The sequence below is a fragment of the Saccopteryx bilineata genome, chromosome 2, assembly GCF_036850765.1.
Source record: "Saccopteryx bilineata isolate mSacBil1 chromosome 2, mSacBil1_pri_phased_curated, whole genome shotgun sequence".
Taxonomy (NCBI): domain Eukaryota; kingdom Metazoa; phylum Chordata; class Mammalia; order Chiroptera; family Emballonuridae; genus Saccopteryx; species Saccopteryx bilineata.
In genome coordinates, this window is record NC_089491.1 from 234,553,689 (window position 1) to 234,569,767 (window position 16,079).

Genomic DNA, 16,079 nt, shown 5'->3' on the forward strand with positions numbered 1-16,079 from the left:
GGTCTGATGACTTGGGGGTAAGGCATTATACTCCGTCTGGATCACTGCTATGGAAACGGGGGTTCACAGCAGGCAGTGTCAGTGGGGCTGATTAGAAATGCAGAACCTCAGGCCTCACTCAGACCTGAGGATCTGTGAGCTGCACTTTAACAAGTCCCAGTGCTTCATGTGCACACTAAAGACTGATCCTAAGCACCTTCCCAGATCCCTGGGGGCAGGAAACTACAGTGAGCACAGGTCAGGGTCTAGAGGGACCCCCCAGATTAATGGTGTAACACAAAGATTCCAGACACTGAGGCTTGAGTCCCTCCTCCTCTGTGTGCTAGTTTCATGACAGAGCCTCACCAGCAGGTCTGGTAAGAACTGGGGAGACAGCCCGTGTGAGTACCTGGCAGCATGTCTGGCACATACCATAGAGGTCCCCTTGTTTCCACCAATTGCTCCATAGGCTCCGTAGGTCTTCCCAGGATCCCAGGCTCCTTGCCCACCCAGGCCAACCTGCAGAAGACACAGGTGATCTTCCCCACGGGAACTGTCCATCAGGATGTCACTTCTTCCTATTCGTCTTCACTTCTGATCTTGACTTTCTCCTACCAGGCTGACCACTCCACAGCCCTTGGGGTTTGCCCAGGTTGTCTCTGCTGGTTGCCACCTGCCCAGCCAAACATGGCTGCACAGCATCTCAGGACATCAACGCCCTGGCCCAGCTCTTCGGTGCAGCCCTCCTGCCTGCCTCCTGCCCCGGGGCTGTCTCCCACAGCCCCACCTCTCCCATCAGTACCAGCTACCCTCTACAGCCCTGTGAGATGGGTGGGAGGGAACTCAGCCTCCTGTAGGGTGGGTAATTTTAATTAGATTTGCCTGCCTAGGGCAGCCCGGCTGCTCCAAAGCACTTCAGGGAGTTGGCATTTCATGTCAATAAATGTAACAAGACCCTTTCCATTCAGATTAGGGCCCACACTGACTTTTGAGAGCCCCCACCATGGCCCCTCCTAGAACCACAGATGAAGAAAGAGAGAGGGAGTCCCCTCCCTGCCCAGGCCCTCCCTGTGGCCCCTACAGGGCTGTGTGATGGAAGGGAGGGGTGCCTGTGAGAAGGGAGCCTGCCAGTGCCCCTGAGGGTTTAGTGTATGAGGATGTGTTAATGAAATGCACTGGTTCCCTCTGATGTGGGCAGTGTGTGTGTGTGTGTGTGTGTGTGTGTGTGTGTGTGTGTGTATGTGTGTGTGTGGGCAGAGGGGAGGCCCAGTCTGTCTTTAATTGGATCATACCAGAGCATCATCTGGGCTAATCAGCAAGGCATCCAGGAGTCCCCCTCAGATTAATGACTGCAGTCAAATCTAAGCAGATCTGGTGACTGGATGCTCATCGCAGGTAATTGTGCTTGTGGCCCAGGAACAACACTGAGAGGGAGTCTGAGGAGGAGGCCCCATGCCGTGGGGACTGCAGGCTTGAACTCACTCAGTTCTCTCTTCCTCAGCACCCACCTCAAACCCTGGATTTTTCCTCCAAGAAGTTAAAATGTAGCTTGAGCCAAAGCGCCTCACGGCTCCATGCTGGCGGCCCGGTACTCTTTGGGACCTGGCAGTCAGGTTGCCAGCAGGGCAGGGAAGGGCCCAGAGGATGAGGAGAATTAGCTTTCACTCTCCCTCCTCCTCTCTAGTCTCCTTCCTTCCCCCTTTGAAGTGAGTGTGTTCCCATGGAAACCATGATGTCCTAGGGAGCAGAACATGGGCAGAGAGCTGGCCTGGCCAGGTGCAGTGGAGGAGGAGGCTGGTTTTGCTGGGATTGCTCATGAGGCATATTGATTCTCACCCTGGGGCTGGAATCCTCTCTGAGAACCCAGGAGGTGGCTCACCTGTGCTGAAGATGTTCCCTGTTATTGATGGGAAGTGCCGCATGGAGGCATGAGCATCGGGAACAGACTGGGGCAGTATGCTTCCCTCCTCCGTTAAAAATGCTGGAGAACTGAGCTTCAGCTTGGTGGAGGGGTGAACGGGTGCCACACCAAATGTATAGTTGACCCTTGAACAACAGAGAGGTTTAAGGGTGCTGAGCCCGGGGTAGTCAAAAACCCAAGTATAACTTTGACATCCACAGATTCAACCAACTACGAAGGGAATACAGTGTATTTGATCTGCAGCTGGGGAAGCCACACTGGGAATGTAAAAATGCTGGGTTTTGATCCACAGTTAGTTGAATCACAGGTAATAAACCTGTAGATGTGGAGGGCCATGTATTTATTGGGGGAAAAATCCATGTATGACTGGGCCTGAGCATGTCAAACTCATGTTGTTCAAGAGTCAACTGTATTCTCCCTTTGTGGCATCACTTACAATTGAATTTATTGCATTAATGTTATTTCTGTTTCTTCCACTAGATCATTAACTCTATGAAGGTAGGTTTTATTCATGATTTGTCCCCAGGGCATTACACTGTACCTTAAGAGTCAGCAGCTTAGATGATGTGCTACACCAGTGCTTGTAGAATGGACTCATTAACTAGGCTAGTCAGTACCCCCTGTATATGCCACGGCTCTAGGCTGGTGTGCTGGCAGACTGGCCCTCAGGCCAAGGGGAGAGGAGAGCCTTGGTCTGTAGCATTTGCTGATTTCCACAGTGTAAATGCTCCCACCATGGCCCATTTCAAGCTACCAGTGTGATGCCACTAAACAGAGTTAGAGATGCAGAATTGACTCTCACCAGCCTTAAGTGCAGACCCCACGCAAGGGACCAAGTTACAGGCACATGATCTCTGTTTTTAAATGGCTCAACACATCTTTTATCTATTTAAAAAAAATTTTATTGATTGATTTTAGTGAGAGAGGAAAGGAGAGAAAGAGAGACAGGAACATCAACCTGTCCCTGTTTGTGCCCTGACCGGGGACCAAATGGGCAACCTCTATGCTTGGGCATAACAACTAACCAACTGAGCTATCCGCCAGGGCATACATCTTTTATTTAAAAAATTTTTTTTCAACATATCTTATAACCAATTCTTTGAAATGATTTCAGTCATGTCTTTAGCCATGATCCTACATTCCTTGATCTTAACAGGCCTGCCTGATCTACTCCTGGGTCCTAAATTTGAAATATTGTCTCATAATAAATTAATACTTAGAACAGTGTCTGGCACAGAATAAGTGCTTTATAAGAGTTTGCAATTGTGACTTTTCCCCTTAACCCCAAGGCAATGAATTTTCTCCTTCCTAGATTGTACCCAATACTCTCTCTCTCCATCTGCTTGAATAAAGCCCCACCATCAGCCCCAACTTCCCCACCTTCTCCGAGGGGATTCCAAACCTTCCCTACTTTATCATTAACACGCTCCTTTCTGGCAGCTCCAGAAACCCTGTCACACATCACATCATACACCTGCCTCTTTACTTTCTCAGCTTTCAGAATTGTAGCTTTTCCACCCAGACCTTTTCGTTCTTCACATCAGTCTCATCTCCCTGAAGACCACAGACTCAGACCTTCTCTCCCCATACGTAGCCTGCCCCTGGAGAGCTCATACTGCTGTCCTGTTCTAGTTCAATAAAAGCAACAGCGTTTCTAAAGCCCTGTTTACGTTATACTTGTTCCTGTCTCATCCCAACTGGGTCCCTCTAGATCCACGCTCACTTGGGGAAAGGTCAGAACAGGGCAGTGGGCAGAGTTCGGACTGCTCCTGAGCAACCATCCTTCTGAATGGATGGGCCCTGGAAATAGACTTGGTGATAACTAGCTTCATCACCTTGGGCATGTTAATCTCTCTGAGCCTCAGTTTTCTTAGTCGTAAAAAGCTAGTCTAAAATTAGATCTCATATGATACTACCCGACATACAGACCAGTGTTTGCTAGGTAGACTAGGGTAGGGTGGGGTGGGATGGGGTGGCGTCGGGTACTTTAAACAGAAGGCCAGCGCGCATCCCCACAGTCTATTTGAGATGTGAGGTGGTTTGGTGCATTCAGAGAGGTGGGATCCAGGATGATGATCATGGCCTTTGGACTTAGATTGCCTGGGTTTACCTTCTGCCTTCACAACTGGCCCCTAAACCTTTCTGAGCCTCGTTTCTTCATTTGTAGAATAGGGGTAAAACTAGTGCTGTCTCTTCATTAGCGTTGTCATGAGGAGTGAGTGAGGTAGTGCACATGAAGGGCTTGGTAGAGAACCTGGCATAGGGTGGGCACTCTGCAGGTGTGCTGCTGTTAGAAGTCTGGGGAAACGCAAGTAGGGGCTGGTCAGGCTAGAAGTAAATGCTGAGAGGCAAAGCAGCAAGAGGCAAGACAGGAGAGGGCTCCCAGTCAACTGGTCTTCACGCTGCAATTCAAGTAAACCTATACTGCACTCTGCTGTGGGTAGAGCATCACATTAGTTTCCAGGAGGGTTTCTGAATAAGGAAAAGTTTAGTCTGAGGAATGGGAGAGAGATGGCATAGAAAGTAGCTAGCCTACAAACTTGACCCGTAGGACGGTTGCTTGCCCACAGTGCGTGTGGGAGAGCTGCACTGCTTGTCCTAAGGGAGGAGACACCCAGGGGCAATGACCACCAAGCTGCCTTTCCTGGGGCGGGGCTAGAAGATGGGGTGGGAAGAGCCCCTCATTTGGGGCTGGACAGAGGGGCTGGTCCTATTGTGACTGCCCTCTTTAGCTGTAGCCCGGCCAGGGCCCTGGGAACTTGTCCCTCTTAATGAAGTGTCTTTTAGGGCAGTGGTCCCCAAACCCCGGGCCATGGACTGATACTGGTCCATGGGCCATTTGGTACCGGTCCACAGAGAAAGAATAAATAACTTACATTATTTCCATTTTACTTATATTTAAGTCTGAACGATGTTTTATTTTTTAAAAATGACCAGATTCCCTCTGTTACATTCGTCTAAGACTCACTCTTGAAGCTTGTCTCGGTCACGTGATACATTTATCCATCCCACCCTAAAGGCCGGTCTGTGAAAATATTTTCTGACATTAAACCAGTCCGTGGTCCAAAAAAGGTTGGGGACCACTGTTTTAGGGAACCCTTCCACCATGTGACTAGAGGGTGTTGTGCAGCGGGGGAGCTGAGCCTGGGGCTTAACCCTGGGCCTTCCCCGGCATTGTGCTTGGTCGTTCCTGGAACGTGCTGGGTGAGCTATCCTGAGAATGTGTGGGAGAAGTTTAGCCATTTCAAATGGAAAAGTCAGAACCAGATACTTCTGGATCAGGTGCTAGAAGCAGAAGGTCCTGGCTGTGTCCAGTCCTGGGCTTTATGGGCTGGGGCCCCAGCAGATGCTCCTGGCTTTTTGATAAGTGAATGCACTGGCATCAGAGCTAACATCTCAACTGTCTGGAGAAATGTACTCCTCCTATAGTTGGGGGAGTGACCCTGCCCGAGCCGTCATCTACAAGTAAAACCATGTCCCCTTCTCCATCAGCAGCAGGAAAGCCTGTTCCCTGCCCTTCCTGCAGGCCTCTGAAGACCCCCACCCCCAACCCAGCCTCCACACACCCTGCTGGCAGACACACTGGCTACAGCTGGAGCAGGTGTGTTCAGAGGCAGTGGTCCCTGCTGCCCCCACAGCTCACCACCTGGCCTGAGGCAGAACTGAGAAGTCCAGGTACTTGGCAAAGACAAGGCCCACCAGTACGAGATGCAGAACCTGGAATCACAATGCCTTTCATCCTCACAAGGTTATGTTAGGATTGAAGGAGATAGCCAATGCTAATAGAAAAGGCTCACAATGACTATGGCTTCATTGTCAAGTACTGGACTGGATCTGCCCCCTTACTGGAGGGAAGACACCAGCAGCCAGGCCTCCTGCTCGTGTGAGTGGGTGGTATAGGGTGGAGTGGAAGGAAGGTTAGCAGGCAGAGGTTTTGCAGGTTCGAATGACCAGTGGTTTCTCCCCAGGGCTGCACTAAGCCAGCCTTGCTCTTCTTTCCACCAGAGCACCGCTCTCTGACTCTCCCAAGCACTGGTCCATTTTGTGGTCAAGTGTAACGACCATAAGACTGAGACTTCAGTCTAACTTCTGACTCTACCACTGGGAAAATCATTTAACCTCTTTAAATTAAACTTTCCTTCCTCACCAGGAAGATGTCAAATGAGAAAAATGAAAGATCTGTAAAAAATGTTAAAGCCCTGTCCAAACACAGAGTATTATTAGGAGAGAAAGTTCTTCTGGGAACTCATCTGATGAGTAGAGATGCTCTTGGGCTACAATGTTCCCGACCCTTGAAGGGAAAACATGGCAGCTCAGTTCTGTGACCTCAGGACACATATGACTCAAAGACAGTAGAGGGAGAAAAGGAGAGGAGGAGGAAGTAATTCCAATAATCATTCAAAGATGGTCCATAGGATAGGGTAAGAGCACAAAATTTGGTGTTGAGCTACCCAGATTAAATTCCAACTTAATCACTTATTAGCTTGATATAGTTATTTAACCACTTGGCATCTCAGTTTGCTAATAAGTAAAATGCAAATAAAAAAAAGAATATTGGGTGTTTAAATATAGCAAGTCCATAGAAACGCACTTTGAAACTTACTGAGTACCACCAAACACATGTGAGTAGGTGTTTAGTCACTGCCAGTGACCAAGGCGCAATGACAGGGCTCCCCTTTCCACACCATCCCTTTCCCCGAAGTGCTTTCTCTCTGGGGACTGGCGGAATCTCTGTGACTTGGATAGAAGCTTCGATTGCCTCTCACTAGCTGTCTGACCTCAGGAAAGCTACTTCTTTTTTCTGTGCCTGGGTTACCTATCCCTAAAATGCAGGGGCTTGTCATCAAAAATTCAAGAGAGAATAAGTACCAGCATGGATGTGGAGAAATGGGAGCCCTCACGCACTTTTGACAGGATAGTAAATTGGTGCAGCCACTATGACAACAGTGTGGAGGATTCTCAAAAAATTAAATGAACATAAGATCCAGCAATCTTTGGTGTATATACTGCTCTCAAAAATTAGGGGATGTTTTCAAATGAATATGAAACAATAAAGTATCCCCTAATTTTTGTGAGCAGAATATTAAAGGAAACAAAAATACAAACTCAAAAAGCTAATTTCACCCCCATGTTCATAACAGCATTATTATAAGAGCCAAGACAGGGAAGCAATCTAGGTGCCCATTGATAGATAAATGGGTAAAGATGTAAGATACACACACACACACACACACACACACACACACACATATGAATATTATCCAGCAATAAAATTAGGTAGTCTTACCATTTGTGACAACATGGGTGGCTCTCAGAGGCATTATGCTAAATAAAATAAGTCAGAAAGAGAAAGACAGATACTGTATGATGTCACAGGTAGATTCTTAAAACGAAAACAACTAACAAATCAAACTGGTAGAAAAAGAGAGCAGTAGGGGAGGTAAAATTGGAGGAAGGCGCCGAAAGGCACACACTTCTAGTTATAAGTACTAGGGATGCAGTGCCGAGCGTGGTGACGACGGCCGACACTGCTGTGTGACATACAGGAAAGTCGTTAAGAGAGTAAATTCTGAGTTCTCATGCCAAGGAGAATTTTTTCCATTTTTCTTTTCTTTTTATTGTATCTGTATGAGAAGATGGATGTTAGCCGAACCTACTGTGATAATCATTTCATAGTATTATATATGTAAGTCAAAGCATCACGATGTACACCTTAAACTTATACAGTGATATGTGTCAATTATCTCTTAATAAGACTGGGGGGGAAATGAAGGGGCTGGACTTGAGATCAAGTTTTAGGTTCTTTGTATTCTTGTCCTTGAAGACTTAACAATGACTTTGTTGAGATTTTACATTTTTTAAATGTGCCAGGAGGGAGGTGTGTGTGTGTGTGTGTGTGTGTGTGTGTGTGTGTGTGTGTGTAGTGAGGGTACAGAGCAGACTGTGGCTTGCCCTAGGCCCCACACTCTCCAGAAATAGACCTGTCCACCACCTGGGGGAAGAGCGCCAGTTGGAACCCTGGAACAGTAGCAGACGCAATTCCAATTTAGCAACAAGAAGTCCTCCTCAAGATAACCAGGGCTAACACACCGCCCACTGGGCAGGACTAAAAATACACATGCATGGTGTCAGCGTCACACCTGAAGTAAAAATACATGCAACTAGGAGCTGCTGGCTTGTTCACCACCACCCCACTCAGCTCTCTCCATCTGGTGCCTCTGAGGAGCAGAGGAGGGGAGGGCTGGGCGAGCATCTCCTCACGTCACTCCCCTCCCTCTGAGGCTCTGTCAGCCCCCACCCTACACACACCCCAGCAGAGCCCAAAGAAAGCAGGTCTTTTTGTAGCAACTGTGGCTAGAAACTGCCAGATGGCAATATCTGATCCCAGGACTGCAGTAGAAATGGATTCTGAGCCAGAAAGAACTTCGGGATTGTGTCTCAGAACCTTCATTCTCATGGTGTTGCTTCCTTCTTCAGTCATTCGCTCCCATTGATTCACCAGACATTTACCGAGCTTCTGCTGTGCGCCAGGCACTGTGCTTGACCCTCAGAAATTCACAGTGATAGGGCAAGATCATGGACCAGGGCAGCATACCCTGGAGTGAGGAAGAGGGCTGTGCACAAACAGCTGCACTTAGTAGAATTTAATGTGTCATAAGGGAAATAAAAATAAATTCTTACTGGCAGTGCTTTTTTGGTTAAAAAATGAGATTCTGGGTTTCTGATAAATTGTATGTTGCCTCTCTTCCTTCTCTTTCTGTACCTTTATTTGAATTGGCATGTGGGCTTGTTCTCCCTGCCAAATGAGTCAGTGGAGATGAGAATATAAATTGATTGGAGCGGATGGTGTCAATGTTGCTCTGAATAAAAAAGGTGCCCACATACCATTCCAGGGGAAAGGAACAGTTTACTGAGTGTCAGACACTCTACATGCTCCTTTGTTTAATCCTTACTATTACCTGCACAGTAGTGGTGTTGTCCCTGTTTTATAAAAAAGGAATCTGAGGCCCAGAGAAATTCAGTAACTTGTCCCAAAGTCACACAGTTATGTGGCTCCAACGTCTGTGCTGCTTTCAGACCACGCAGCTTCTCACCCTAAATCAGGAGTAGGTCCAGTGGAAACCTGAAGCATTCCTGATGGTTCAGAGGAGGTACTGCTGCCTCTCACTGGAGACGCCATCAGGGAGCCTTCGTAGAAGAGATGGCGTGTTAAGCTGGGTTCCGAAGATGATTAGAAGGGACTGGTGGAAACACAGGAACAGATAGGTGAGAATGAAGGACCAGCACAGGGAGTCTGGTTTGCCTGAGCTGATGAAGGGGGACCATGCAGGTACAGGGGCCGGGGGCCACCTGCTGTCACAACAGTTCTCAGAATGAATACTTGTAAGGGGCCTTCTGGCAGTGAATAGATGCCCAGGAAAGGGGCAGCAGGCTGTCCTGGAAAGTGGCTCTAGGGTATTTTGTCAGATTCTGTGGATCTCAGTGACCGCTAACCTGGGGACTTGGGGCACTAGAAATAAATAAAAATTTCAGCCCTTGAGCACAGTTTCCAGGGTGGTGGCCTTTGGCAACTTGAGACCTTTACTTTGTGTCAGTGACAACTCAATTGAGGAGTTGGAGCTGCCAGCCTAGTCTCTGCTTGTCCACCTCCTCCCACCTAACCAACCAACAGACTAATGTCCTCTGCAGCAGTCCAACCCAGACCAGGCTTCTGGTCCCGCTGGAAATCTCCACCCAGAAATTTTGCTCTCCTACTATACGTTCTACCCTCGGTCTATCCTCATCCCAGCTAGGAAGGGCCTAGGGCTCTGACCCTTCATCCCCATTAGAAGAAACAACCAGGGCTCAGGGAAGGGGTAAGCACTGATAGTGGGTGCCCCTGCCTACCTTCCTCCACCCCAGCTGAATGAACGAGGACTGGGAGATGAGGTGCAGGACGGGCCTGGGGGCTCCAAGGTCAGTCACAGGGAGAGAAGGTGGACAGCCAGGCAAGCTGCCACACACTTGACTGGCCCCATAATTGAGGTCTACAGTCCTGGCCAAGGTCACAAGGGGAAGGATGGCTGAGAGGCTCAGAAGTGATGGAGGGCCATGACTGTGAATCATAAGGTTTATCGCCCAGAAAGAGAATCAACACTGTGTCTCCGTATGCGTGTGACTACTTCTCAGCCTGTGGTGCTGTTTCTGTCTGTATATCTGTCCCCGTCGCTGTCTCTCATGGTCTTTGCATCTCAGCCTCTCTAAAGCTCTCTATTTTTGCATTCCCTCTTTTTTCCTGTTTCTGCTTCTTTGTTTCTGATCCTCTAAGCAGGAAGAAATGTTTAAAAATATTTTTTTCAAACCTAGGCTGTCCAAGGAGGAAGAAATGGAAGCAGAACAGAGTCCTCTTATCTTTTCATGAGTCCTTTTAACAAAAGGAGATAAACTTTAGCCTTATAGGGGAACTTGAAGTTAGAGACGAATATAAGAATTACCAGGAAGCTGTGGCTTCCATCCCAGGAGGTCTTCCGAAATGTTAGGGAAACCTGTTGAGCCAATTTAGTTAAGAATATCTGTCATGAAGTGAGGAGGGCTGATATGAGCTGTGCTGAAACCCAAACCCACCACCCAAGGATGCTCTCAGGTGTGTGTGTGTGTGTGTGTGTGTGTTACTGTGTAGGGGGTGTTGCTTTGCACTAAAGAAAAACTGGGGCCTGAGTGAGGGAGTCTCCGCCTCTCTGCTACAACAGAGAAAGTGACATTCACCTCCACAAAGGGCTTCAGCCAAAATCCTGCCCAGTCTGGATCCTGAGTAATGGGGACTGTTCCTACACATCCTGGCCCCAAACTGGACATTCCTAGCCAGTGAGTTTGGGTGATGTAAAGACACAAATGCAGAAAGGTCAGAAGTAATTAACCCAACCGAGGGTTTAGACCCCTGCAGAAATCTGCAGATCCGGTCAGTCACTGTCTGAAGCTCGTGCACGACTGTGAGTCTGTGGATAGGGCCCTTATCTCTCTGGATTGCCAACAGGAGCAACAGACCCTGAGCTTGATTTTGGTTCATATGCTCCTGGGGAGAGGTCATGAGGGTGGGGTGGGGGTAGAGACTCGGAAAAGGAAACAGATGATAAAGTGTTATTTGGGATCGTCTTCCCTTGCCCTCGGCTGGAGCCTGGCCCCTCTCCCTGCTCCTGGTTCTTCCTGCCCTCCCAGCGGCCAGGCGCAGCCACAGTGCTGAGTGTGCTAAATTAGGCCATTAGAGAAATTCATTTCTCTTTATTAGTCTGTGTCAAATCCTTTTTATTAGTGGCTGGAAACGACCTCTCTTCTGCAGTAAATGTCATGCCAGTTCACTCCTTTTATTTGTTCTGCACTGACGAGGCTCAAACTCTCACTGAGTTGGTGCAGTGAGATTTATTTCCTCCAAATTTTGAACGGCTTAAGAGAGATTGGGGTGAAGGGGGCGTCAGGTAGAGGGGATATAGAAGAGAGGGGTGATATCAGGGATAGAGGTGAGCTCTTATGGAGGTCAGATGTCCTCGGCTCTTTGGAAATAAAGTCTAATGGTCGTCTTTCATAGTCTACTCATCTTCTGGGGCCTGGGATGTAGTTTCCACGTTCCTGCTTCTAGCCTGAGGACGATTGATCCACAATGGGAGAGATCTGGACAGCGATGATTGGGAACTCCTTAAAACCCATTTAGGTTAGACAAACTAAATTTGGGAGGTGTTTATCCCATGCCTAACTGGAAATCCTTCTTCTTCCCCTTTGCACACCTGGTGGACATTCACATCCCAGGTGACTAAGACACCAGCTCTTAGGGTCCCTGCCCTGCCCCTCATCAAACCTGCAATGGGGGCCACTGGAAAAGGCTTCTTAGAGGTGGCTGCCAGCCTCATCTCCAGCCTATGGGGTGATATTGCAGGGTAGCTTAGAAATACAGGTCAGCCCTCCGGCCATGGGGAAGGGGCTGGGAACCAGGCTGGTCACAGCCTTGGAGAAGCCCACAGTGTGACTGCAGCCACAGACCCTGCTGAGTCATCGGGAAACTGAACCTGTTTCACAGGCTGCGGTGCAGTGTCTCAGCAGTCCCCGCCCTTGAGGTGGCAGGGAACAGTGACAGTCTGGATTTACGGAGGGGTCCGGGCAGGTGGGGCATGGGAGCCACAGGCAGCCCACTGCCCTTCGCTGTGGTCTGTATGAAACATTACGGCTAAGCTGGATCCCATCAGAACTCCTGGGTGCAGGACAGTGGGCTGGGGAAGGAGGAGCCGGAGGAAGGAGGCTGGAGAGGGTGTGAGAAGGAGGAATTTGGAGCTGATAGTTTGGCTCAGGTGGGAAGGGGCTGGATAAAGGCAGCCATGCCAGCATCCTAGAAGCTTGCTCTTAGCTCCATGAGCTCTTGGTTAACCCGGGGGAGAGGGGGTAGAAAGCATGGTTTCTTCTGAGAGATAGAAGGAGCCCCAGAAAACACCCCAGATAGGCCCTCCATACACACACATACTGGGGAGGTCTGACACCTGAAATTAAGAAGATTATAAAAGAACACAGACTGTATAACAGGTGCACTTTGTTCCCAGTGTGTGTGACAACACCCCCACGCACCCCACCTTCAGCCCCCTACCCAGCTCTGTCTGAGACCTGTGATGGGACTCCTGCTTACCCTTTCAACCTCCTCTCCTTCTGCTCCCCTTCTGCCTACCTGGCTCCAGCCACACTCATCTGGATTTTATTCCAGGAACATGCCAAGCTCATGCCTCTCTCAAGTGCTTTCTTTCTCTCCTGCTAGAAAAGCCTCTCCCTCAGACTTTTGTATGACTGCTTCCTCATCATTCAAGGCATAATTTAAATGCCGCTGCCTCAGAGAGGCCCTCCCTGACCACTCTCATCCCTGCAGGGGTGTGGACAGTGGCAAAGGAGACCACCCTCCTGTCCCCACTCTACCTCTAGTGCTGGTATGTGGGGAACACAGTCACCAGCAGGCCCCTTGTGGTGTGTGCACGGAACACTCGATCCCCACATGGACCATGTACAGGTGACATAGGGCACATGCACATGGTGGACTCATAGCACACAAAATCAGCACTCTGCTTTCAAACACACAACCCACATGCACCCCACATACAGTATGCATTCCACATACTGTATGGATCCAACATTGTGTGTGCGCACATGAAGACACACAAGACGGCACAACTACACCACACTCACATGTGCTCTCACTGACAAGTGCACACGCATGCATGTGCACACAGACCACCTCTCTTCACTCAGCAGCTGCCCACCCTTCTTCCAACGAGTGAGAAGGGAAGGAGCGGTGACCGGTGGGGGTGCACCCCACCACCTGGCACAGTGCTGCGGATTATTAGTTCCTGGTAATTTAGTGCCCTTGTACAGAGTCGATTTGTGCCTTTCATTCCTAATTGATCTAGTGGCTGTTTAAATGGCAGCAGGCATCTGTTGAGAGTAGGAAGGTTCATCAGGCGCAATAATTCATAACACCGTCTGGAATTTGCCTTTCATGTCCCTCAGCTAAACCACTGCAGGCTCTGCTTAAATTACAGCCACCGAGGTTTTCTTTGGTATTCCACTCAGGGCCAGGAGAAGCTTGCATTAAACTGGGATCAGGTTAGATTAGACTATAATATGCTGCGGTATTAGAGGCTGCAAATGAAGACTTACACTAGAGTTTAACCCCTTCACCTGGTTTCTCTTTGTCTTCAGCGGGATGGCTAAGTGAGCCCATTGTTTTCCCTAGCAGCTTCCTGGGGGAGGGGGGAGGGTGCTGACTAGATCTTCTAGAGATTTGGGGCTGCATACGGACCACCCTCAGATATTGACACTTTTCCCCTTCCATACAATAAATAACCCAGCCTGCAGCCTTGGGGCTCTGTGGCTAATGCGTCAGCTTCCTAAACAAGGGGTAGTGAGATAGTATCCAAGCCAAGCAGTTCACCTGAAGCAGGACTGTCTCCCCTCATGTCTCACTGCCCCGAGCCTGGGAAGAATGACCAGCATGTATGGGTTTGAGTGTGGGTAGGGTTAAGCACCTCTGGGTTTTGCCTAGAATTATTAGAATCCCAGAATGGAACAGGCCGTAGGGTCCCCATCCACCTGCAAACACTGTGTAGGCTGGGTGTTCAGTGTGCTTACTCACAGCACACTGGAGGGAAAGCATGGTCTGGTTTCCTTTTCAAGTCTTACTATGCTTTCCAGTGTGGTAGCCACTAGCCACATTGGCTACTTAAAAAAAACGAGTTGAAATTAAATAAAATTTAAAATTCTGTGTCCTAGGTACAACAGCCATATTTTAAATGTCCATTGGCCTCAATTACTTAGTGGCTACCATGTTGGACAGCAGACGTTATAGAACACCTCTATTGTTGCAGAAATTTCACTGTACAATACTGGCCAGAACACCTCCTTCTGCAGAGGCCGGGAGGCCAGGCCCAACACACATGCTTCCTCCTGTCTCAGCAAGCAGAGCTTAATCAAAAAGAAAAAGCTAGATTTTGTGGTCCTAGGAGACTGAGAAAAGAGACCAGACAGGACCACCATGGGAGGGAATGGGGCTCCAGGGTCCAGTTCAACAACCCATGCAAACACATACACACATCCTGGGTGTTAAGATGGCAATTCACACATACTAAAGAGAAATAAGGGTGATGTGCACTTATACATGCACATAGGTACGCACTCATAACATATATGCCTTCAACAAAAATTTATTGGGATCCACATACCTCTGATAGACTTCAAACAGATGAATAAGGTGGGCTTGCTTCCTGCCCTCATGTAACCCACACTCAAGTGAGGAAGGCAGGAGATAAAGCGAAGACCTCAGGGAACCATCAGCATAGCATGAGGGAGAGGCAGTCACGGGGCTTCCCAGAGTCAATGGCACCTCAGCTAAGACCTCCAGAGCCAGTCTGGTAAGCCCTCAGCTCGCATGATACATCACAGGACCACGCCACATACCACCCATGCTCACTCGCATATGCGTCACTCCCTAATTCATTGTCAGTCACTGCATATTAAATGCCTTCTATAAGCATGCAGTGCAAGGTCCTATGGATACAATGATTGTTAAGACAAGGACAATCCTGGAGGAAAACAGTGAGCAAATAACGATGCAAAGAATCATTTCATTGCAGATGTGCTAAGTGTGTGATGATAGAGAAGTTCAGGGAGATGATATTCATGTAATTAGGTGTCTGACCTGAACTGACTCAGCAGGCCAGGTGGAGACACCTGCCCTCCAGGTGCAGACCAGAACTCAGGCTCACACCCATCCCTGATATATACTCGCAGACACACGGTGTTGCCCTTGGCTGGCTCCAGACAGCCAACAATGGGTTTGTGACCAACCACTCACATTCATGTCCAGGACTTGTCTGGACACTTCCCACATGTCCTTCCTGGGTTGTTGACCTTGAACCTGAAATGAACATCTACTTCTCTGATGGGTTATACTCACCACTTTCATCAAATATCCTTGCAGCTTATCTTCCCAACGAGAAAAGTTCGGCACCTGGAGGGGAGGTGTATGAGCCCTCTGACGCCCCAGGAATGGGAGACTGGCTCTTCCCCACCAGGGCATAGATTGCTGCCATCTAGGCTGACCGTGGGGACTGGGGACATTCTCAAAGAGTGGGACCTTGGAAGAAGAGGTGATGGGAGAATGGGAAAGGGACCCTGGTGGCCTCTGAGCCCAGCCAACAGCAGGTCTCTTGTCGCATATGTGAGCTCTTGATGTCCCCACAGGCACCCTCTTTTCCCGCTTCTGACGCTGCTGTTTGAGAAATGTGAACAGGCCACCCAGGGCTCAGAGTGCATCACCTCCGCCAGCTTTGATGTGGACATCGAGAACTTTGTCCACCAGCAGGAGCAGGAGCACAAGCCCTTCTTCAGCGATGACCCAGAACTGGACAATCTGGTAAAGACCTTCCCAAACCCCACCCTGGCTAGGGTCTTCCCCTCTGTGGTTCCCTCCAAATGCCCTAGAAATGATCCTTTCATTCATTTATTCAACCAAAAATGAGTGTGCCCACTCTGAGGCAGGCACTAAGTGCACCTCTAGCAGCTGAGAACTGTTTCTAAGTTCCTTAAACCAAGAGCTGCAGGCACAGGGTCTGCTGCCAAAGCTCTCACCTTCTCTGCTCTGCCCAGTGTGGCACCAGCACCCCCTGCCCAGCCT

General features: G+C 49.0%; 1 protein-coding gene across 3 annotated transcripts in view; it reads left to right on the top strand.

Moving 5' to 3' along the window:
• PKNOX2 (PBX/knotted 1 homeobox 2) overlaps window positions 1-16,079 on the top strand; it is a 262,352-nt gene that overhangs the window by 201,336 nt on the left and 44,937 nt on the right. For all 3 annotated transcript variants that reach the window (XM_066259631.1, XM_066259633.1, XM_066259632.1), the window contains one exon: window positions 15,647-15,818. In XM_066259631.1, coding sequence (XP_066115728.1) covers window positions 15,647-15,818 — 172 coding nt within the window. The remainder of the gene's footprint in view (window positions 1-15,646; window positions 15,819-16,079) is intronic.